The 26,326-nt window shown below is 37.4% G+C and overlaps 2 protein-coding genes and 1 pseudogene across 16 annotated transcripts in view; 2 read left to right on the top strand and 1 right to left on the bottom strand.

Annotated features, from left to right (window-relative positions):
* LOC133850473 (neural-cadherin) overlaps positions 1 to 26,326 on the bottom strand; it is a 202,105-nt gene that overhangs the window by 50,386 nt on the left and 125,393 nt on the right. The window lies entirely within an intron of this gene.
* Positions 18,492 to 19,029, top strand: LOC133849009 (uncharacterized). Its single transcript, XM_062284814.1, has 2 exons — positions 18,492 to 18,724; positions 18,795 to 19,029. Exons 1-2 carry the CDS (start codon positions 18,613 to 18,615, stop codon positions 18,989 to 18,991), a joined length of 309 nt encoding a protein of 102 aa, XP_062140798.1. The 5' UTR covers positions 18,492 to 18,612; the 3' UTR covers positions 18,992 to 19,029.
* Positions 20,061 to 24,532, top strand: LOC133849014 (NCK-interacting protein with SH3 domain-like; annotated as a pseudogene).

Here is a 26,326-nt window from a genome sequence, read left to right as displayed (position 1 = left end):
CAACCGCGAAACCAAGATATCAAACTTCTTGAGTTCTTTATGCAGTTTGGGGATTTGCTGAAATCCAACAGCTCAACTACGAAATTCTCTTAAAATGGGAGAGAACTTTTAAGTGCAAGCTGTTATACAAAGTTGAAGAGGGAAATTATGGTTGAAAGTCCCAGCAACAAAAGGGAAATTCAAAGAATGAAATGGTATTTTGAGCTGCAGCTGTTCCCTCTTTTTGTTTCCGAAATAAAAGTCCTTAAAAAGCTCACTGAAACTTTGCTGAAGTGTCTTAAACATTATTATAAAGTCAAACTAGTAGAAGTAGTTGTAGAAGTTGTAGTAGAATAAGTAGTAGTAGTGGTAGAAGTAGTAGTAGTGGTCTTTATAAGAACACAAGTGAGTCTGATAATATTTATTGTGTTAAGCTTTTTATAACATTTACAGTTGCTACTAAAACTCTTCTATTTTATGTTCATCTTATAAAAAGAAAACAATAAAAAAACCGTTTTCTTGCCGTCGTATATCTATCTAACTGTTACTAGTGAAATATAAACAATGCATAGAAATTCTACACAGAATAGCATAAGTCACATTTGTATAACTAAAACTGACAAAAAATCGTATACTTGCACATTTATAAGATTGTAAATGTTATACTAAATATAGTATACAAAAAAGTTATACAAGTTTAACGTTATACTATAAGTAATATCATTCAAATTTGTAGAAGTCTCATTCACATAAATTCTGCTACTACTCGTATACTGAATTCGTATACACAAGAGCTTGATCTAAATTATGCAAGCCATACTTTTCCAGCAACTTATACGCTTCGCTTTTAAACTCAACTTCGAAACGAATTCACAAAAGTTTAGAAAAGGTTGTATAAGTCAAGCTCTTATAAGAAACTTTTACTGTATAAGTGAAGTTGTATAATTCAAGCTCTTATAAATACCTTATAATTTCGCCTGCGCTCGAAAGCTTTTATGGCGTTTCTGATTTATAGAAAGATTTCAAACTTTTTACGAATATTATAGTAAAACATTTTTAAAGAACTTTCATGACAAAGTCTCCAAAATAATTTCGAAATAATAGTAAGTAATTTACTGCAATTGGTGAAAAATGTAGCGAGTATAAGAGTTAGCACTTAGGCATATGAACCCAACAAGCTATGCGTAGCAAAAATGTTGTATTTAAAGTAATAATTAAAATTGCATAGTTTAAAATGGGGAATGCATTTTGCATGCAATTTGCAGTACGAACTTTGTTCCCAACACTCTAAGCCGCATTTCGCCGGACACGCTCTTAATCCCGAGCTGAACTAAACTGAGATTGCCACGAAAAATCTTAAGCCGCACTTCAAAGCGAGAGAGAGAGTGCTGGGAACTTTATCTCCTCTAGACTCTCGACAGGCACTACAAAAGTTTATTAGCACACACAGTACAGTGGGCCAAGGTAAAAGCAAAAGCAAAAGCCAAGCGTTTGGTTAGTTAAGCCTGCGTTTTGCTCATTATCATCAACGTGCTGAACACCCCAAAAAGAACCAAAATACTTCAAAAACTGCAAAGTAGCATAACATTTTTGACAGCATCATCCAAGTGAATGCTTTCAGCATGGTTGCAACTGAATACCCTGTGAACTACGCAAGTAAAATGTAAAGAGCTGAAGCTGAGAAATTATGAGAAACTCACACTTTTCATAGAGTATGTGGCTGGTCTATCATTTTGTATTAGTTTATGCAGCTTTACTTGCTATAAGCATATGCTTTAAAGTAGTTTTTATAACCATGTGAATTTCTCTAACAAGGTTGAAACTGAATACCCTGTAAACTACTTTAGTAGAAGGCGTCGTAGAAAGTGGCAGAAGCCTCATCTTTAATAGGGTATTTTGTTAGTCTTTCATTTGACTTTAGCTTAAGGATTTTTGCATGTTATAAGCAGATGCTTTAAAGTTGTTTTATAACCACTCAAACGCAGTAGCAGCAGCAACGCTTCTGATATTGATGATGAAATTGGCATTTTTAACTCAAGTTTCGCAACGTTGCCATAAACACTTGAGCTGCCAAATCTTCGTAGGATGTTGCTTATTAAATGCAGACAAAAACTGAGAAGCAACCAAAAGGATAACAAGCAACTTCTGTGGAATGTTTTGCATTCTTAATTCAATTTTGCTTTGCATTGGTCACACTTTCTTTCGCATAAAATATGACCAGCAATTTGTTGTAACTTTATAGACATGCCCACACACATATTGCCCGGTGTGTGTGTTTGTTTTTGGGCCATAAACAATTGGCCGAAAGAGCTGACCCCTAAAAACAGACGCTGTGCGGCAGCAGCAGCAGCAGCGGCACCACTTGAAACTTGAAACTCATAAATTACGACAATGCCGTTCGTGTCTTCATAAGTTAAAAACACGCATACGCCCCATATGCCACAAACGCCCCCTTGGGCTGTCAGACACCTGCAATGGCATCGAGGCAGCCAACGAGCGAGGCACACGGCCAATTGAAATACTCGTAAATTCACGTGTCGCCTCGCGGCAATCACGCAACTATACACACACACACGCACACATAGACACACTTGTGTTACAGTATATGTGCTCTAGTACACACACATATATATAGAATGTATGTTATGTATATACATAATTTCAAGTGCGATTTAAATCAATCGCTTTGCTTTGTTTTTGCCTGCTTTTGTTTTGTGTGCGCCTGCCACGCCCCAAAAAGAACTAGTATGACACATCAGCAGTTGAGTGTGTGTGTGTGGGTGTGTAGATGTGTTTGTTTGCTGGCGGCCAGCAGGAGGACATCAGGAAGCCAGCTTGTTCGATATTTATGACAAATATGTTATGTCCATGGCGCACAGTGGGGTAAAGAATTTATGCAGGAATTTTTGAAATTTCTGTCAATTGAAATAAACGCAGACGATAAAAATCTTTAGCAAAATGATATGATGATGAAATGCATATTCATGCATAGTTATTTAAGAAATACTTTTGAATGTCAAAGAGCCCCTGCTTTGCTTGACAATCTGGTACATTTAAGTACTCTTTGGTATATTTTGTATTACTATATCAATATACAAAATATAGTATTTAATATATCTTGAATGTATTTCTATATCAATATACCAAATTGAGTTTTCGGTATATTTTATATGTTATTTTTTATCTACTGTGCACAGCAAACGAAACTACTTTATTTATACTGCCAGCAACAGTGCACCGTGGGGAACAATGCGATCAGTATTAATTGTGCCTAGAAATATGTAAAATATTACCTAGTGAGAATTAAATTTATTATTTACCTAGAAATATACAAAATATTGCCTAGTGAAAATGAAATTAGTTAAGAAATTTACTTTACATGTTTGAGCTGCATAACTTAGATGTAGTAGTACTACCATTAAATTGTACTGCTGCTTCAGTTAAAAAAAATATATTTGATTGGCCATTTTTGACCCACTATGCAGCGAGGGTTGCTTTGACTGTTTATTACAACTAGTAAAAGCGGAAATGTCGTTGACTATGTACAAATGAAATATGCAAAAGTAGCTCGCAACTTTCGCATAAAAATGACGCACACACCTTGTGTGTGGGCGTATAGAAAGGGGCGTGTCTGGCTGGTTTGGGGGCTCTGAATGCGTGTTTGTGACACTTTAACTACGCTCGCACTTTGTGCGTCCCGTTCACTGTTGTGTTGTTGTGTGTTGCGTGTTGTGTTGCCTGTCATTTTGTGTTTATTTCGAGCGACGAGAGCTGTAAATGGCAGCGATGCCATTGTCAGGTGAAGGTAATTCTTCCTCAATTCGCCCTGCAGCGCTCTTCGCCCGCCCACCTCTTTATGCAAGTGCATGCATAAATATTTGCTCGATTGATTTTTAAACTCATTTTAATGACATTATGTATTACGAATCGCGATGCGAGATTGCGCCGCATGAGCTGAATATCGCTTAATGCTCACAATAATTCGACTGAATACAAATAAAAATTATCATTTCAATTACTTGCTTACTTTTTAAATGAATTTTGTGGTCGTAACTTACAGTTAATTAGCTTAACAGTGGCTTAACAGTGGGTTAACATACCTGCAATAAAAAGAGAGAGAAAACATAAAGTTAGCGAATGATTGTGTTATTTATTAAGCAAAGTGTAACGAGATTGTTGTCTGTCGCATTCTACTCAGCCATCTGTCATCTGCATCACTTAGCCAAGTGCCATTGCAAGGCCAAGTAAAGCGGCTTATATGCAACTTGGCCGCTTCGAGAGCCGAAGCATCACGAGGATATGACGTTTATTGAGTCGATGGCAGATGCAGCTGCATTTTGACTAAGCCAATAAGCGTTTAAGTAAAAGGCGCACTCGAGTGCAAGTAAAGTGAAATAAACGAAACGAAACTAAAATAAAATAAAATATCTATATTATAGAGAACTGAGGCGTGGCAGCAGCAGCTAAGTAACTGGCTTGCATTTACCTTATCTGCTGCCTTGCTTGTTGCACTGGAATTTACTTGGGGATTTGCTCACAAATGTCCTTGTGTTCTGTCTCTTTCTCTCTGTGTTTGTGTGTGTGTCACGTTTTAGCGCTTTACTAGCTGCAATTTGTTGAAGCGTGCGGCCAGGCAAAAGTGCACTCTCCACACTCTCTCTACTTTCTCTCTCTCCGTGTGTGTGTTCACATGTGCAAATAACTTTCGACGGTAATGCAAATGAATGCCAATTTACGACGAGTCGAGCACAACTTCAACGGACGAACAGAGCGAAACACTCGCTCAATTGCATTAGTCAGGGCAATTTGCAACTGCCGAGGTGTGAACTCAATAAATAATCACTTTAAAACGATGCCACTTTACGCCCCCGAAAAATGCAACAAGATAACTTTTCTATCTCCCTTTCAATCCCTTTTCTCTGTCCACATGAACTAGCATTTTTAATGGAGTTCTTTTATTGAATTTGACTTGGATTTGGGCAAAAGCATGCATTATCAACAGCACTCTGAATATGTTAAAAGAAACAACATTTTCTATTCAACATTTTTTGATGCACGATTGCTCAACACAATTTCACATGATTTGTGCAACAAATTTGCTCAATTTAAAGAAAGTTTACAAGCTTAAAAGTTGAACTATATTCTTTGCATACAAAATATATTTTATAAAGAGAAAATTAAAAAAAACAAGTAGATTATGTTTTTGATTAAAATGTTAAGTATCTAATGCGAAATATATTTTATTCACTTTGTAGTAAAGCGTAAAATACAAAATATATTTTATTTGAAATGCAAAATATACTCAATTAAAAGCTGTGTTACATGTATAATCCTTTTATTTACTTTTCCTTTACAGAATTATTCTCACTAAGCAATAAGTAGTCTTCTTAAGTTATCAGCTCTTAAAAAAAGATCTGCCAACTGTGTCAGATTTAAATGTGAAAATAAATGACACAATTCTTCAAGCTGCTTTTTGTTCAATTATACATATTATATATGTATATATAAATGTCTAACTACATTTATCTTTCTGAAAATGCATGTTAAATACTTGCAAAGGCTTTTTTGTAGCTATGTTGCAGAAGAATAATTGCGCTACTGATGGGCATATCCAATAAATGCCGCACGTCAAGTTGTAGCACGTTGAAAAACTATTTAATTTTGTGAAATATGCAACAGCTTTTAGAGCTTTTTGTTGCCCCGAAACAAAAGGTCATAGAGTGCTCACACACAAACACACACACACACACATGTAACTAACAAAGGCTTTTTGGGTTGAACACTTTTCTTTCCTTTTTTTGGACAGGTGCAAAAAAAAGCATTGCGAAAGCAACGCTAAACTATTTCATAACGTTCTCGATTTTTTGCAAGGCTTCAAGCCCCAAAAAAGGGTTGAGGTGAAAGGCTATATTTAGGGAGGGTAGAAGTAGAGGGTGTGTTCTGTGGGGAGGGGGGTTAGTTTAACAATTAGTAGGACTTCACACTGCTCGAAAATCGTTTCTAAGTGAAACCTCTCGCACACAGCCAATGTGAGCTTACAATGGCTCAAAGCGCCCTTAAACTTCCGCAGCAACTGTTCCTCCTCCACTTCCCTTTCCACTAACCTACACCCCTTTGGACACCCTTTTTGGACACCCCTTGAACCAATAGCCGAAAATGGGGCCCCATTGTTGTGTGACTTTTGACCGCCGCGTCTAGAAATTGCGAGCGGGAGGGGAGACTGAAATGCAATAAGAGAGGCTTTGTTTAAGCTTCGAATGGATGCCTCCCTTTCCCTTCTTTCTCTTTTTGAAGTGAATTTCCAGCTGTTGCCTTTTGTTGGTTAACATCACGTGGGTGTGTGTGTACGTGTGTGTTTAAGTATTTGTCTTTGTATTTGCCTTTTGTCTGGCGCGTTGCGCATTATAAAACAATTTGTTGTTTTGACACCAAACTGGCCAACGGCTTCGACTCGATCCCACGTTGACCGCAACTGACCCGCACAACACACAACAGTCCTAAGTAACCTACCACGCACACCCTTCCTACACACTCACACTCACACTCACACTCACACTTTAAAGTACTCAGACACCCTCACATAATCATTGGGAGCATTGTTTGTTTATTGCCGGACAGGATTTCCATTTGCCTTCGTTTGTTTTGTGGCTGACATTTGTATTTGCCAAGGGTTTACTCTTTTTTTCTGTATTGTATTATATGTATATATTTGTCCAGATTCCGCTTGACTCTTTTGTTTGTATAGCTTATTGAGTTCACACCTACATACGAGTGCCTTAAAGGTGAAAAGTTAACTCTTTTGCCATTTCTAATGCTTTTAAAGCATATTTGCTGTAATTATTAGCTTAAAGAACTTGGTAGCTTTAAAAGTCATGTCAACTAGCATAACATATACATTATTATTATAGAACATATTACTTTTGACAGCCAAACTATTAAATTACAAACAACTAAAAGTTTAATTTAATTGCAATTAAGCAATGGTAGATGTTGTTATTGTAACGTCAAATGTTATCACAAATATTTGACAGCAATTACGGAATTTATTGCAAGGCTAAACGTCATAAATTCATTGATAATATTTATATTAAAAAGTAAAAAAACAAATGCATTTAATGAAAGTGACAAAGCAATGGAAAGCGCAACCAAATTATAAAAAAAATCCTATAGTAAAATCATTGGAAATTGCAACAAAATTATAAAAAAAATAATTCTTTAAATTGACAATGACATAAAGAACTTTATTATTTGAATATATTCTTTCTGATAATAAAATATCCACAACTTGTTGGTAACAAATTGTGCTGCAACTTAAGATACATTTGATTGTTAAAGCAGTCATAAAATGTTAAATTTTTAGAAACTCTAATAGAACACTGCCAAAAACAACTTAAACACATATTAAACTCTCAGCTGCTGCTTTTCAGCCACTTAACTTTACTTAAACTGATGACACGCCTTCAACAACTTCTTAAATTTCTCCATTTTAATATCGAAAACAACAATAAAAGTCAGCTAAATGCGTGGATGGAGAAACTCAGCTTTCAGCTTGTGTGAATAATTGAAACTCTGTTAAAATTGAAAAGTTATTTAAATCTCGCATGTGATGAAATTTTGCTTTGTCATTGTCATTGTGATTGTCATAAGCAGCATCAACAAAGCATTTTGTGTGCTGCCAATTGTGACTGTTGTCAGTGCTTGAAGGATGTGTGTGTGTGGCATATTTGTGGGCGTTCTGTCTATCAGTCTCTCTCTCTTCCTGTCTTCCTCTGTGTGTGTGTGCTTAAGTCGTGACCATGTGGAAAACCGCTAAAAATTACTAAGCGCATCGGATTACAGCGACAAAATCCAAAACAAAAAAGAAGTAGAAAAGGATGCTGAGCGAGACAAGAGAGAGAGAGAGCAAGAGGAAAGGACACGCCCACGCACACACACATAACAATGGCAATTTGTGTCTTTTTTAAGCTCTCGCGCTTTCAGCGTCCTAAGCGTATTACACTTTCCCCCTTCACTCTTTCTCTCTCTCTCTCACTCTTTGCCCTCGCTTTGCATACGAAAAAAAGGAGAGAAAAATAAAGCGAATAAACCCCGTCGACCCCCAAAAGAGTCGAAGTTTTATGAAAACAATTTGTTGATGAACTCAATTAAAACAACAACAAAAGCAGCGAAAACACAAGTATGCATCCGTGGGTGTGTGTGTGTGTGTGAGCCAACTTTGCATACCCTGTTAAAAGGATATTTTTCACAGGAATTTGAAAAAACTGACCTTACAAGTATGTTTTTTCAGACGAATAAAACCGAAGACATACTTTTATCTTTGTTTTTAATTAAATGCTGATAGCAATAAGAAACTATTCAATTATTCTGGATTGATATCATCTATTTTTAATTTGATTTAATGTCAAATTGAATGCTTCTTTCATCTAATGATAATTTGAGTAGTAGTACTAAATATTCTAGCAAATTCAGTTTGTAAATTAATTCTTTTCAGAATAGAAGTAGAAATGAGAATCAACAATTAGCCTAAAGCCCACAGTTATCTATCTCTGCACTTTTTACTTAAGTCAAATGAAAACAAATAAAGATTCTACAATTATTGATAGTTTAAATTAAAGGAGTCAGCATCTGAGCTACAAATTTCACTCAACTTAACATTGCAGGATATCAGCTAGTCGCTTTCATCTTCCAACAGATACACGACCGACTTTTACTTCTTTTAATTAATTTTACGTATTTCGATATGTACAGTATACACAGCGTAAACATGACCCTAGGACGCCTCTTCTCGGCTGTAAACTGTTGTAAACTTTTGCGTAAAATCAAATTATGGAAATTATTTTTGGTTCTTGCTAACACATTTGCAATTAGGCAATGGAAAGTTTCGCTCTTTTCTTGCTTTTCATATACATATTTTTTTGTTGCATTTCTTCTGTTGTTGTTAGTCTGCATTTTGTTGCTGCTGTGCACAGAGTTGTAAAAGAAATGCAAGCACAAGTTTTTTGGCCCCTCTCTTGCTGGCTGCATAGAGAATTATTGAGTTTCAAGCACACACATAAAGAAGCTGACATATGTCAGACACACACACATGCACACACACACGTACACAACGATGAACTTTATGCAAATATCGTGTATCCTGGTGCAGGAGGCAACTGCATGTCCTGCTGCCCTTGCTTTGCCTTATGTGCTTAAGAAAGTGCAACTAAAACGCAGTCATGCTGCACAGAAAATAATCCAAGGGATAATCTGACTTCCCCCTCCCAACTCTGCTCCTCTTTACCCCCTCGCCCTTTATCAGTTGCTGCAGAGCCAAAAAGTCAAACAAGGCTTCGCACAAAGCCTGAGCCTGAGTCGCGTCGTGTATCCCAAATTTTTGTGCCAACAAAGCTCTTTTATTGGCCCCACTGTACAGTCAGATAGAGAGAGTGAGAGAGAGGGGGGATCGTGGGAGTTGTCTAGGGCGTGGCCCAGTTCGATTGCATATTTTGGCGGCCTTTGTTAACATTTTTTTGTTGCCGCTCAACAACTTTGCTGCAAAATTGAAATGCATTCGCAAGTTGCAAGTTGCACTTTGAGCGCGTGCACAATTTGCATTCTATTTTGCTTTACTTGTTTATTGTTTGTTGCATCATACGCTGTTCTACTCGTCTTTTGTTTGTTCCTCTCTTTTGCGTAAACATTTAGAGCATGTCTGTTGTTTGCTGCCAACAGCCTGAACATATGTTTATTCAGGCCTGGGTACAAAGGAGAAATTGATTTCATTTCTACGTTACAAAAAATTTGACTTTAACATGGGAAATTTTATTGCAAATAGCAATAAATTATTTAACATTGAGACTGCTGTTTATAAAGGATTCGCTACTTTCTTAGCATTAGTCTCTCTGCCATATGTTGATCAACAGTCTTTTATTTTCTTCGATTTCCAGTTTTATGAGCTGAATCGTCTGCTTTTTTGACAAGTTTATCTTGAATCTGTTCTACATCAAAGGCTTTTCCCTCAACCATTTGTTTATCCAATATTGGAGCAATAACATTAACATTGCTCTTCATTTCCTTTACCTCTTTCTTTAACTGCTTCTTCCACACTTTTTCAATCGGATTTTTCCTCGGTTTCTACGAATATGATTATAATTAGGTTTAGTTTGAGAATTAAAAGAATTTATAAATTACTAGAGTAGGTTTTATCCATCCCGGCACATCAAAATGAAAGCGATACATATGCATACGAAAATTGCTAATTGTGCTTCGGTATGACAAACGCTTGCCACAAATGTTGCACGCACGATTTCGGTGAAATGCTGCCACACTTTGTTTTTGCTAATTTTGATATCGAAATGAAGTGCAAATGAAATGATTTTGTTTGCGATTGAGCAATTCGTTGTCACAACACTTGCCCTAATAAAGTACACTGCAAAGCCAAAGCTTAAAAAATCTAGTGTTGTTTAACACTTTTGATAATTCTTTACTCCACTATCACATGTTTATGCATTGCAATTTGCAACACTGCATTAATTCAAATAAATTATCGAATACAATTTGCATATTACGCTTTTCTCTTAACTTTACATCTGGATATGTGCATCAAATCGTAAATATTTTTATGAAATTTCATTGCAATAAAAAGAACGCTGGATAAGTGCAGCAATCGATAGAAATATGTGGGGCAAATAACTCAAATTTGTGTAAAGTAAACATGAAATGGAAAGCGTAATAACATATTTCTCTTTCAAATTTGATCAGTTTTATCTTGATTAAATCAATTTACCAATGAAAAACTCTGTAACCAATTATTGACATATCGATGCGCTGCAATATATCGATTTATATCGTTAAGGCATTGAATTCCACAATATTAATTTTCGACTTTTTCTATTTCTCTTTTAAATTCGACCAGTTTCATCTTGATTAATTCAATTTATCAGTCGTATACTAAATGAACAACTCTGTAAGCACTTATCGACCTATCGATGGTCTGCAATATATCGATTGATATTTTCATGCAACTACTCGTCAAGTCATTGAAGTCCACGATATTAACTTTCGACTTTTTCTACTTCTTGTCTCTTCAAGTTTTGTCAAAGTTGTTTTTTCCTTTTTGTGGTCATCTGTCGTTATCCACAGCTTGATAGAATTTCAATCAAAAAGCTAGACATTAATAAGTGCCTTGGCTTGGGCATAGCGAGTGAGTAGCTCGAGTAGATAAGAGGACGAGGGCGGGTTAAGTGGGTTGTTGATGATTATGGCTACTCATATGCAATGGCAGCACGTGCAAACTACAAGAGATGGAGATAGACAGAGAGAAAGAGGAAGTTGGGGAAATGAAGGAAAAATATGAAAAACTGGCACAAAATTTGCATGTTCTCGTATATCTTCATGAGGCAAAAGGCGTAGCTGTAAAACAACAACAGATCCGTTGCCGTCTCCCATCTCCTCCCCCCGCTTGCGCATTTTCGCAACGCAGATAAAGAAAAACAGCAACGCAACAATTTTTCGGCGTGGTGGCTGCTGCTGCTGTTGCTTCTGGTTGCTGTTTTATTTTTTATGCAAATTCGTTGCATATGAAAAATTGTCAGAGTAGAAAAGAAACGAAACAAACTCGTTGCTTTTGGTTAATATCCGATTTAGAAATACCCTAAAAATAGTTGACTAGAACAATACCAAGCAAAATGCTTTTGAAAATAAATTTTTAAATTGCAAATACAATTGAAAGACAAAAATACCAAACAAAATACAATTCATATTAAATGGTTGTATTGTCAATGCCTTTTCAAGCATAATACTATGGTTGAAGTGTAAATAGTTTTAAAAGGCAATTAATACTGCAACATTTTAAACATGATGACAACAAATTCTTGTAATTTGCATTTCAATAGTTGACTTTATTATCAATATATCTGAATTTCTAAATGCACATTTCCATACCAACAGCTATAGAGTGCATTTTAAATATCGCGCATACGCAATGTTCGCAGACGTATCAGTTTACATCCAAAGGTAACTTAAACAGTGCATTAAATTGGTAATTTCACAGAGACACAGACTGTCGCCTAGCAGCAGCTGGAGTAATCTCAGCAAAATGATAATTATATGTACATGATATTGGATATGGAATGCATGCATCTTTAACCACTTATCCCACTTTTTCACATAATTAGAATGCCCTTTGTGTAGGGTATAAAGAAGAGGGCGAAAAACAGAGAGAGAGAGAAAATCATAAACGAGAAGCATGTGAAGAACGAAATGCGCAAGCTTTAATAAAAGACTGTGCAAAGGATGCAGGCAGAAAGCGGATAAGGGGCAAAGGGGGGGAGCACAAGAAGCGAGTCATAAATTTGCAGTGCTAGCAAAGGAGTAAGCATCAGGGGGAGGCGAAGCAGGAGGTGTGTGCATGTGCGTGTGTGCCTTAAGGGGACAAGTAGCACTTCAAACAAAGCAACACTCAACGTCAGAGCTGCCCCAACAAAATATGTAATTTTAATGCAACAACAATGCAGTGGAGATTAAGCTAGGGATGGGGAAAGAGGGGAGCTTAAGGTAACGACAGCTTTGGGTTGCCTGCATATTAAAAGTCAAAAGCGTTGAGCTCTTTTTGGTTAGCAGAGGATGTCAAAGGGGGCAAGTGGAAGCAGATTTCCTTTTTGCTGCTGCTTCTGTTGCTGCTGCTTCTGTTGCTTCTGCCTTGTTGCATGCAGCACGGAAATTTGCGTTAACAACAATGCGACATGTCGTCTAAAACCGCAGAGCAACAAAATGCAATGAGTTACACAGCGACAGGACAGGGAAGGGCGAAGGGTGAAGAGCTAAGGCGGCGACCCTCTTAAAAAATTACTTAATAATAACAGTGTTTGCATGCTTTTTACCAGACTGTAGACGGAGGAGGTGAAGAGAGCCATTGCTGTTTGCATATTCAATGTTTAATAATGTACATGGCAAAATAGTTGGCGAAACTAAGTTTAAGGCCAACGAATTTTTAATTAAATTCATTTTGGACTCTCAAATAATTTGCATGCAAATGCGAACAAATTTTTCGGCTTAAGTTGCTTCGCATTAGCAATTGATTAGTAGTCGATATTGAGAATGGAAAAGGAGTAATTTTCTTTTTACAATACTAGTCAATCTTTTTTGATATTTTTGAACGATTAGCAATGAATGAAACTATAAATAACTTAACTTTAAAGCACATTTTTAAGAGTTGATGATCTAATTTGCTAGTTTGCTAAATATAGTATATAAATATGCTAAGTATCAGCATTATTCCTTTGTAGATATACTATAATTTAGAAATTTGTGGGCCATATAAAAACAATTTTTACTAAACATGTAATATTTAAATTATAAATTAATATTGTTATTCCTCCATGTAAAATCAACCTTTTAAACTCTATATTCGATTAAATATATTTGCAGTTTCTTCATTTAATATTCTATTTCTTTCATTAAGTGAGTTCTCTCTTTGTGCTTTTGGCTTTGTTATTGCATGCTTACTGCAGCCTCGCAATAAAGCAGAACTTGTTACGCTCTTGCATCTTTGATTTATTGGACTCTCTTTTGGCTCATTCTCCCCCACACTTTATACTTTTGTTCTCTCTCTCTGTCCATGTCTCTTTTCCTTGCTGTCGCTGTCTCAGCGTATAAATCAGAAATTGCAATGAAAATGTTTCCGCTGCACACACAAAACTTGAAACTTCTAATTGGTAATTGCACTTGTACTTTGTCTCTTTCTCCTCCACCCTTCTTCTCTTTAACACCCCCTCAACTGGTATATCTGACATTTCTGTTTTTGGCAGGACCCCATCTGCAGTAAAGTCGCCAAATCGTAGTCAGGCTACTTGGGGGAAAACTTGTGAATTATGCCGACAGTTTTATGCATCTTTTGACCTGAATTGTTGTGTTCACTTACTTTGCTGCGCGAGACGATGAAAAAGCGTTGAAAAATTCAAGGTTTTTTATTTACTTTGCTCAAGTGAATGATGATTGATGCACGTCTCTGCCACTTGCAGCGCTAAGGACGATATGTTAATGCGTTTTCTCATAATACGAAAAGTTGCATAGCAAATGTGCTTAAGAAAATATGTTGCATTAAAGTTTGCTTCTCAAGTTTGATTATACTAATAATCAGATAAGCCTTAATATAGCTTTATAAGCCCGAAAATGTTTCAACAATTCATTTTCTCATTGACTGATTTCGATGGCAATAAATTGTGTTTCACTTTCACTTAATTGCTTAATTAATTGCAACTTGATTATAGTTTTTGACCATTTAATTGTTGCATTTAATGAAATAATTATTATTGCTGCTGCTGCTGTTTAACCTAATTAGTAATTCGACTGCCCCTATGACATTGCACATACATACATAAATTAATGATGGCATACATCAGCGTCAATGATTGCGAATGGGCACAAAACCAAACCACATTGTTGACAGCTGCTGACAAACAGAACAGCAAACCGTCATCACAGAACATTCAACAAAACACTGCAAACAAACCGAAACAAACAGCTACAACAATCACAAAATATTTTGAGCACATTTCACAGTTGTCTTTTTTGATTAAATTATGTTGAGTACAATTAAAATTCATTAGAGTTAATTACGCGCAATTAAACGCACATTTTCATATCTAATTGGCAACAAAAAAAAAAACAAAGTTTAAGTTGAGCAATTTTAATTATGTTTGCTCAGTGTGGCTTTTATGCTTTTTAATAAACAAATGCAAAAAGTGACAAGAAACAAAAAATAAGAGAAAGCAAAAATGAACACGCCAAATTAAGCGACGATTCAAGGCTTAAAACAAATGTAATGAAGCACAATTCACACAAATGCGACAAATGGGAATTTAACTTTAGGAATTAATGCATGAAAAAATGATAGGTAGAAGCGAAAGATTGACGCTGAGTTACTCATTAAAATAAGAGCATAATGTGTTTTGTTTCCTGATATTTTCAGCTAACAGAAAAAATATAGTATTATTATATATAGTTCAATTCAATTTGATTAAATATTGCCAATAAACTGTAGTGTTAATACAATTATCTGAGCTCTACTTTCATTATTGTATTGTATTGTATTGTATTGTATGTATTGAAAATCAAATTTTCTCCAGATAGAAAAATATTCACATCAATTTTATATTAAAGCTTTCAAAACATTAGCTACATCTCCAACTGCCTTAATTCCATGTGGTGCTATTATAAATGCTATATTTTTAAACATCTTTTTCGAAAATAAATTTAAATACTTATATACGAAATATTATTAGTATAAAATTTTGTTTTCCAAAAATATGTTAAACAATTTATTGTATTCAAAATATTGTCTTTATTTTAAACATATAAATTATGTCTATATCAGCTTTTATTCAGTTTTAACTGCTTTTATTGCTGATCCTCATTGTGGTGTTGATTATAAATTAGCTTTAGATGCGGCATTTTCTATCTTTAGACATCAAACAAATCATAATTGTGGTTTTCTGTCCCCTGGCAACAGGGTATAAAAAATGACAACAGAAACCAAAAAAGAAGATAAGAAAAATGCCAACACAGCAGTGGCAAATACCAGCAACAACAACAATGCGAAAGAAGCGTTAAAAGTCTACGACTTTTGTTTTGCTTCGTTAGCCCATTGCCTGCAAGCTGAGATCCCATTTCGTCCCTGTTCCCCCGTACTCCCTTCTCCATCCCCTTCCTATTTAGATTTCCCTCTTTGTCGGGATGCGTGCGGTTTGAGTTTGGCGCAAGTTTAAGTAGATTTTCATAATTTACGCGATGTGCGCAGCAAAAATCATAAATTATTACACAGACGCGCAGACACCCGACTCTCTGACTCCGACTCCGAGAGTCGAGCTCTTCGCGTCCCTTTGCCTTTCAGGTGGCTGAATGTTAACTTCATTTTGAGTTTGTTACTGTAACAGACTCAAGTGGGATGGGGATTAAAACAAGCTCACATACTACATGTGTTCTTATACACAGCGCTTTTTGGCGACCTTCGTTTCAGGGTCGTCTCTCTCCCTGTTCCCTTTTCCGTTTCCCTTTCGCTTTATCCATTTGATTCACTTGCTACAACAAGTTCCATTTCCATTTCCGCGTTTTGCGTTCGTTGGCTTGGCTGCCTGGCTGCCTGGCTGCCTGTCTGCTTTCCCAGCGAACAATTGCATTTAATTGTAAGTAAAATATGTGAAAAGTTTTGCCCAGGCATTCCAAAAACTTTTCAAGCGTCTAAAGTGAGTTTTTCACCGTCTCCTCCCTTTACTCCTCATCCTCCCCAACTCTCGCTCTAAACATGTCAGCGACATGTTGTTTTCATGTGATTCTCCACTGTCAGACACAGCTGTGTATGCTCACTCGATATCTCTCTTTCTCTCTCTCTCTCTCTCTCTTTCTCTCTGTGGACATTTTGTCTCTGTGTGTGTGTTTTCGTTTCTCGTTTTGGCTTTCAGATGATTTTCCAGCTTGTGATTTTTATATTTGCATTTCGTCAACGCTTATGACAATATATCATAGCTAGCTTCTACAACAAAAAACCCACAGCCACAATAATAGCAACAACAGCAACAATAGCTAACGACAACAACAACAACAACAAGAACATCAACGAACTTCTTCTCATTTTGCTATTATTGGTTACATGAGAAAAGTTTTGCGCTTTTGTTGCTCTTGTGGCTGCCACAATTGTCTGCCACAGAAGTTTTCCAAGCATTTTTTTTTTTTGTTTTCAAATAAAACAACAAAATACAACAACAAATTGCAGCGAACAAGATGAAAATGCGACAATAAAGAATTTGTTTTTCTTGAAAAATATTAGAGGAGCTACAACAACATCTTGTCATAAAGTTTTTAATTAAATTTCCACGTTTACATGGAAGTTTGAACATTGTGTAGCACAAGCCATTCGATGCGTATAAATTGAGTTAGTTTTGAATACAAAATGCATTCATTCATTCATTCATTCATGGCCAGACAGTTTGCCACAAAAGTAGTTGAATAAAAATGCTTACAAAAAAAATATAAACATATAAATTGAATTAGTTTTGCATACAAATGACCAGCAAAGTTATTGAATTATTTGCAAAAGAATTTTTGTTTGAAATCTTTTGCTTTTATAACCACAATATAAGTGGCAAAAAGTAATTAACATTACTAGCCAATAAATGAAGTTAGTTGTCAATTCAAATGTTGTGGAATAACAGGCAAAAAGTTGCAAAGTTATTGAGAAAAGTACTGTCAATCAGTTTTACTTTTTATCACCAACAAAATAGTAGCAATAAAGGAACTATAGTATTTAATATAATTTTAGCAACAAGAATAGTGAATGTACAGTAAAAAGTATTTAATATTATTATCTAATGAATTCCGTTAGTTGCAAGATTACTCTACTCTACTCCATAAAATTATGCTCAAACCTTTCGCTATCTCATGCCTTTCGGTTTCATCCCCACAAATAATAATAACAACAAATGCCACATAATAGCAAAATGTAATTATTATTTAAATAGTTGCACTTGAGACAATTAACGTGAAGCACAAGAGGTGAGAGTTTGAGTGCGGTAATTGAACTAATTAGAATTCGTTGTACTTCGCACTGCGAGAACAACACAATAAAATAAAATGAAAAACAAGTAGGAAAACTACAGTGGAGTGTGCTCGACTGTGAGATACCCGATAATTATTTTTAGTAAACCACATTCTACAAGTATAGCAAATATAGACTACAAAATACTAAAATCGAAAGCTATATTTGGTATGTCGATATAGTGCAATATTAAAATATTCCGAATAGCTCGAAATATACCATATAGTACAAAATATATCATATAACACAAAATATACCAGATTATCAGCCAAAAGAACACAGAGAACGATTGACAGACATGACTATATCGTCTCAGCTGTTGACGCTGATCAAGAATATATTTCCTGCTTCATACAGGCACAAAGTTATAATACCCTACCCTATACTCTACCCTATATATAGCGGGTATAAAAAGGGAAAATGAGCAACAATTCATATGTAGAAGAGAGAGAGGGAGAGTGAGTAAAATAAAAGGCTGTCCTACAAAAAGAGGAGTAATGAGCAGTACACGTGTTGGCAATTTAAATTACACAACTAAGTCGCACACAGCAAAAATCAGGTCAGCAGCCAGCAAATATAGTATATAATACGATACATACACACGTTGCGTATACGTCATGTATGTATGTGTGCTGAGCTCTTTTAATTGATATTCGCGCGGCAAAATTGGAAATGAAAAAAGTGAAAAAAGAAAATGCAACTGGAAGTGCATAAAAATCAATGCTTCAACAATTTGATTGTGGTCAAAAACGACACACAAAAAGTCGAGAGAGAACCACAGGAAAGCAAAGCCATTGGCAAATTAAATTTAAATATTGAATCAGTCGACAAATCGCTTGAATTTGTGCACCAAATTTGTTGCACATGGCAAAACAATAAAAGCCATGTCTACTTTGGGGAGTAGTTTGTTTGGCAATTTTTGGCGGATTGCACCGAGAATATGTTATTGTTTTATTTATTTATTTAATACTACATTTAATAGAGAAGAGAGTATTGGCTGCTGGGGCCTTCGACTCGACATTGTTTTAATCAACAACATTTATTTGCTAAACGTGCTAAGTATGGGCAAGCAAAAAGTTGATTTGCTTGCCGAGCAGGAGCTTCCGGCCGAGCCGTTACCCATTCCCAATCTGGAGGACCCGCTGGAGGCGAGCGACAATGACATCAAGATGGGCAAGTTATTGCACTTGATAGTGGAACTAAGCTTTTTTGTTTAACTCGAATTCTCTTGCCATGTTTTTAGTCCGCTTCAATTTGGCCCAAGGCTGCATTACACACACCATCTTTCTGGGCGCGATGCCTCCGCTGTTTGGCACCACTTTGCGTCCCGGCTTTCCGGCTGCCTTTGCCACATTTTGCAACACTATCAGGTGTGTGTGCTGGCATCGGAAACTCCAAGCCTACTCTATGCAACTCCAAGCCTACTCTATGCAACTCTGACGATAATACACTCATACTTAGATTCTGACATACACACACATGTTCAGGCCTTTTTGACGAAATAGTCAGTCTTATTCAGTTCTCGAAACAGGACAGTGCTTTATTTTGTGAGTATTTCTAACATATTACAGAATTCTCTCGCAAATGAGACTCCCTCGGCCACTGGACTGGTAACTCGCGCAGTGGCAGGTTTTTATAGTTTTTTGAATTTTTGTGTTAACAATCGTCGTGCTTGTTATTTGCGGGTAAATACCAAGCAACCAATCAACAAAACAGATAAAGCAAAAGAGTAATAACATTTTTCGCAAAAACGATCAATCGCTTATTAAGTGGTAACGGCTTCGATAAGGCCACTCTTTTCAAAATGCATGTCACGTTGGACGATTTGTGCGATACTTGTGGAGCTATCGATAACGCTTCACATGCAATCCTCAGCTGTTCAAAATACGATATTGTACGCCAACGTTACCCAACACTAGGATAACAACAACATTCACGCTCTCTTGAAGGAAGGAAATGTCGAGCACATTAAAACCATTATAGACTTCATAAAAGAAACAAATTTGGACCTCTGATTGAGTACTTCAATCAATTTTTCGTGGCGTTTTTCACCTTATAAAGGCATCGACCAGTTCTCGGTCGGGTGCTTAGGGGAGCGGCCAAATAATTCCCCCCTGCCCATGGGTCGGGTGGTAACTTAAAACTCAAACAAAAAAACATTTTTCGCAAGAACTGAAATTTTTTTATTTTTATTTTTTTATTTTCAGTGTACATGTGCATGTAAGAGAAGGAGAGAAAGAGAGATAGCCAGTAAGAGCGACGCTAGCAGCACCAACAACAAACAGGTCACTTTTGTTTTGCGCCTTAAGCCAGCCGCGACAGCAACAGAGAAAAAAGCCGCAGCAGCAGAGCATCGCGTCTTCGGTTTCTTAATATTGTCAGAGCAACAGCTGAGCGTAGCCCAACTCCGCTTAGAGCAAACAATCTACGAGAGAGCGAGAAAGAACTTACGTTTGTTGTTCTTTTTCCTACGAATATTCATTCTTTTACTGCATTTTGCCGGTAAGTTTATATGTACTTAAACATATGTACATATGTATGAACGATAGTACATTCGTACTTAGTATTAAACATATTATAACACATTTTTTTTTATTAAACATTGAAAAGGAATTGTTGTCCAAGGACGAGCTGCTCGACCGTCTGCGCGAAAAGAAGCACACCATGAAGCGTCTCTATGCCGTATGCATACAACAATTTTTAATCATTTTAAGTGCATTAAATTGATATCCCTTTTACAGGAGAGTTCGGAACGTGACGGAGACTCATCGTTGTCCTATTCGCACAGCTACAGCGACAAGCAGCTGAGTGGCAGTCACAGTCATTCGCATCGCCATTCACACTCGCATCCACACTCTTCGCACCAGCAACAGTTGCAGCACCACCAGCAGCAGCAGCAGCATCAACAAGCGTTGCAATCGCAACAAAACAGTCCGCCTGCCACAAAGCGTCTGGACATGAGCAAGAAGAGCATGTCGAGTCCAGTGGTGGGCGTTAGTGTGCCACATGCCATGCCCGAATCGCCCACCATGGGCAGCATGCAGCTGCAGAGCAGCAGTTGCACCATACAGACGCCGCAGCAACAGCTGCAGCAGCAACAGCAGCTGCCAGCTCCTCAGGTGGCCAGCACATCAACAGCAGCAGCAGCGGCAACCGCAGCAGCGGCGGCGGCAGCACAGAAACTCACAGCCTCGGAGATGGCACAGGATAATAGCATCACCTCGGAGCCATCGGAGACAACCACAACGACAACGACGACCAGTGAAGATGTGGTCACCACATACAAGGAGACCAGTCAACTGAGTGCGGCCAACGGTGTTACGACTGCGTCAAATTCGGCAACGCCAGCCAACGGCAATTCAGCAGCAGCGGCCAACTCATCGACGGCTGCTTCATCGTCGGCAGCAGCAGGAGCGGCGACGGCGTCGTCATCGACTCGGAAACCAACGCATGCTGAGCCACAGAGTCTGAGTCTCAGCCAGGGAGCGGAGGATAAATCGGATGAGGCGAGCGATGAGGATGATGATGATGATGGCTGCACAAATCCGGCCATCAATAGTGCCGACAACAGTCAAGCGCTGGACGACAGCATCGAGAGTCCATCGCCATCGCATCGTCTCGCAGCTGCTGCAGCAGCAGCGGGAACAGCGGCAGCGTCATCATTGAGCAATGGCCGAGGTCTGCTAAAGGTGGAGTCATCGGATGTCTATCAAATTGTCGATGAACTGCGTCGGAAAACGAATCTCAGTTTCGATTTGTCGTGCGAGGCATGGCGTGTTGTCTTGACCAGCCTGAAGCAGTTGTACAATGGCGCCATCAATCCGTATCTGGAGGCAGTTGCTGTGCATGTTACCGGCAAAGTGCCGACGCCCTAGGAGCTGCTGGGCATCACACACGATGCGAATCGTTTGCAGTATTTGTTTAACCAGTTGGCCGATTGCAAGAACGATACTGTTAAATCAAGCGCCTTGTCCCACTGTAAGCCTGCTCAGCCTAACTGAGCAGTTACATTTTACTCTCAATCTTGCGCTCTTCTTTGCTACAGTTGTTACATTTTAGTTATAGCTTTCGCTCATCTTTGTTTTACTTTAACTACTAATGTCGGAATAACCGGCAAACAATAAATTGTCGCTCTCTCCTTTCGCAACTAGCAAACGAATCAGACGTGTTTTAATTTGCACATCAGCAGCCCTCAAAGTGTCTCATCTTTTTGCTCCCAACAACAAATTATTTTTTCGACTTTCGTAATTTTACAGATACGGAGCAGCGTACTTGGATGCTCTACAAAGATGAGGAGGACATTATACAGTTTCTTGAGGAACTTGTCGAAATACTTGTGAGTGAAGCTACATCATATCTTTTGCACTTATCGGCCACATCTGAAATGCACTTAGTGGCAAGGTTTACTCACTTAAGAATCACACAAGAGCGTTAGAATTGCACATCAGTTATTTCGCACTTAGCGACCACATCATCAAATTTTACTCACTTAACTGTAACTCAAAAGCGTAAGAACTGCACATTCCAAATTTCGCACTTAACGGCCACATCTGAAATGCACTTAGTGGCAAAGTTACTTAAGGGTCAGATAATAGTTAGAATTACATATCAGCTATTTCGCACTTAGCGGCCACTCCTAAAATGCACTTAGTGACGAAGTTTACTCTCTTAACTGTCAAAATTTAGAAAGAATTGCACATCACAACCTTTGCGCTTAACGGCCACTTCTAAATTTACCCACTTAAGGGTAACACAAGAACGTAACGCATTTAGTGGCATTGTTTATTCACTTTACTGAACACACAAGATCGAAACAATTGCATAGAAATATACAGAAATGTGGTATTGCTTCATCTATCTTTATAATAGCAATTTTGGCCGTTAAACGAAATAAGCTTTTTTACCTTTTACTGACTTTGTTTATTCTCTTCTCTGTCTTCATGTGCTGCACAGAACAATGCGGATGAGAACATCATGTCGTGCGATCAGTATCAGATGTTCATCAATCTGGTGCAGTACTATCAGATGGAGACACGCTGGTCCATCAAACGCCTCCTGCTTCAGACCTTCACAGCTGCCTGTCATCTTGATCACATTATCGTCGACATTCTGCTAACTTCAGTGCTGCCACTCGAGATTGTAAGTTGCAGTTTTTATTCATATATATTTGCTTTGCAAAGTAAAGTGATCTAATTTGTGGTCAAAATTTCAAATTTCTTAAGGTCGAAGACATGAAGGCACAGTTTGCCAATCTGGATCGGTTAAGCAGCTGGTCAAGATGCTAACCATAATATTCTCGCTGGGCCAGCTGATGCCTATGAATCATCAAGGTGAGCAAATTACATTTCAAAGCAGCTTTAAATGGGAATTACTCTGTTTCTGAGGGAACCACATTTCACATCATAAAACCAGCACTTTTGCTTTGTGAAATTTCATTGATTTGGAATAGAATCAACTAATTCGTTTGTCTTGACAAACTCTTTATTTATTGGTTGACTTTACTTGCAAATTACTTCTACTTGCAAAAATCGTACTTTAACAACATTAAAACGCTAACTGCAAGTTTAGCAATCATTAAAGCATAAAATGTTGTAGCTCTTAGCTTTTGTTTGTCAGTAAATTCTGAACATCCCTTCTCTGCGATTCTCAAATTGTTAACGTAATACATAGCTCTGATTTTGGTTGTTTAAAGTCAAAAATTTGTATATGGCTAATTCACAGACAAAATTTGTCACGTGATATTTACAGTGAAAAAACATAAACTGAAAGAATTTTCAAAATAAGAAAAGGGTATTTTTTATAGCTCTGGATTAACACTTTTATTAAGAGCTAAGATTGATCTTAGAAAGTTTTTTTTTTTCTATAAAATACATAAATTCGTTATTTTTTTGCATTCATTTCGATAATATTTGCAAAAATCTTTAAACAGAAAAAAGATTCCAAAATTATTCTTGGCTCTAATAAAAGTGCTAATCAAGAGCTATAAGATTTATTTTTACTTAAAATGAAAACATGTTTTGTTATATGTTTTTCCACATTAAATATTGTCGTATGCGGTGTTTTCGTCAGAGAATTTCCAATATACTATATAATCATAAAGAATTGCTCGTATTTTGGAGATAGATTAGTACATTTTCAATTATTTTATTCACTTACATATCTATTAATTTTGTATTTAACTTTTGCAGATTATTTGGGCGTGCACTTTGCCAGCTTTTTGCTGGAAATTGTCGAGGGCAACAACCCGGAGGTGCTGGTGGATATGGTGATCGCTCTGATACTGGCATTCAATCAACAGTTTAGCGAGCATGCGGTGAATGTTATCATCGAAGCCATGCAGAATCTGCCCACAGCCAAAGTGTTCACCGAGAAGCTGTTGTTGCTGCTCAATCGAGAAGGTAAAGCCAAACAATTTGTACTTTATTTTGTGATTACTTTTACTAAAAGTGAATTTGATTTGAATTTGACTTAGATGATCCAACGCGACTGCTGAAGCATCACAATGAGCACATGAACACGGTGCTGCGCATGTTTATTGACATCTTCAGTCATCCGGATACGGCTGGCATGTTTTATACAAACGATATTAAGGTGCTCATCGATATTGTGGTGCGTCAACTCTACGATCTGGATGCGGGCAATGTGGTAAGTAATAATATATGTATTATATATTTATCTTACTAATAATCTGGATGTTAGTTACGTCCGTGCTATTTGGAGCTGTGGCGTCGCATTTTGCGCAACACAAACTATCAGGAGCATCAGCATCGCCTTCTCGATCTCATGAAGATCTTCACCCGCATATATTGCGAGGAGACCGAATGCAGTGCATCCGATCAGCAGTTAGTGCGCGAAATCGTCAACGAATTTCCCCAATTGTTTAAGGCATAAGAAAGTGGTGGAAAATGGAAAGTGGAAGATTTTTTCTGTTTGCAATTCTAGATTCTGACTGTGTGTTTCACTTGCAAACAGAAAAAAACACTAACTAACTAAACTCCTAAAACCAATTAAAACAATAAATACCAATCTAAAGCGTTGCTAGTGAGGCTACCAAAGCGAGCCAACCAACGCTTCGAATGTAAGTTTAGTTTGAGCTTTTATAAATGAATATATTATTTAGAGCTATTATAAAATATTGTTGCCATAAAATTGTAGTTCAAAATATAGCAATTTTTAGGTATTTTTATAGATCATATTTCTATTTTTCAGATTATTTTAGTTTGTGCTGAATTACGCATTTAAACCCAATAAATACGACTCGAAATCGAAAAGCTTTTTACATATTTTTCTTCATTCTATATTTAAATACTACAAATCCGTCAATTTATCATTTCTCTCTCTTTAAATTACAATTTTCCCAGTCAAAAATCAGAGGCAAAAAAAAAAAAGCAAACAAGTTTGCAATTGCGCAATTTTAAGCGTTGTAAAATGGCAACGAGCCGCTTCAGGCAGCTGCAGAAACTTTCGATGTTGCTGTTGCTGTTGCTGTTGCTTCGTCGCATCAAAACGCATAAAGTGTCAACTTTATCGCACAGTCGCAGTTCAGTGTGTGTGAGTGGCAAATAGCTGGAAGTGGAGCGCAGCTTTATCGTGAAATGGTCAGCACATGAGAACATTTCTTTGCTGCACTTGCCCCCAAAGCAGACGCGGCACAACGTTTATTAAAAAGGTGAATTCTCGCTGCAGTTAAATGCGCATTTCGACAGCTTTAAGACGGCATTCGAAAGCACTTTAAAAGTGTTGATTAAACACAAAACACTTGCAGCAAATTAACATGTTGTTTACGTAATAATCGACTGTATATTAATGTAAAGCACAAAGCGATTCAATGATGTGCAACACATACATGCGTTGGTTGGGTTGAATGACTGACTGAATAACTGATTGAATGACTAACTGGCAGACGGACTGACTGCCCGACTGAGTGATTGTTCGTCAATGCGCGTGCTACAAATATGCAAAAGCCAAAAAGGAATACACAATATTTTTTCTCTCTTTTTTTTTTTGCTTTTTTGTTTTCATTTCGACGACTGCCTGGCAACTTTGGCGAGGTTTTTGTGGCATGCAACATGGCGGACAAAAACACTGTGCGTATGTGTGTATGTGTGTGTCTGTGTGTAGAAGGTGGCACATGTATAAGTCGGGCATATCGCACCGCCTTTCAATCAAACGCTGTGCACACTCACACACACACAATTCACAAACAAACCGACACGGAATGACTTTGGTTGCACCACCGCCAACATCACCGCCTCCGGTACCGCCATTGCCACCGCCAATTGACGGCAGCTGTCGCTGCACGTGACAAATGCCGACTATCGACATTGATTCAGAGCAGCTTCCCATCGGCCTCTCTCTCTCTCTCTCTCTTTCTCTCTCTCTCTTTCATTACTCTTGCCTGGTAGCTATCTTTCTATTGAACCTTTTGCTCTTTCCACTAATTTGCGCCAGACTCGAATTCGAACTCAAAGTCATCTCATCGCGTCTCGTCTCGTTTTTACCTGAAGTCTTTTCCCGACAATTGATGAGCCGCTTTCGCCATGGTTCGCTACATGTTTTTTTTGCGAGCGCCAAGCGACGATCTCAAAGGACTGTAATCATTAGGCATGCAGCCAAAGACTAAAAGGAATTTTGCTCTGTGCTTTGTGGATTTATGATGACCTGAGTTTCTCAGTTTCGACCCAGTTTCGTTTAGTTCGGTTTCGTTCACTTTTCGTTCAGTTTTAGTCTGCCCAGAATAATTTATGTAAATGCGTATTCCAAAAAAAAAGAAAC

This window comes from Drosophila sulfurigaster, chromosome 2L (genome assembly GCF_023558435.1).
Source record: "Drosophila sulfurigaster albostrigata strain 15112-1811.04 chromosome 2L, ASM2355843v2, whole genome shotgun sequence".
In the NCBI taxonomy this organism is placed as follows: domain Eukaryota; kingdom Metazoa; phylum Arthropoda; class Insecta; order Diptera; family Drosophilidae; genus Drosophila; species Drosophila sulfurigaster.
Note: the sequence above shows the minus strand (reverse complement) of the source record. Positions and strands in the feature narration are given on the sequence as shown.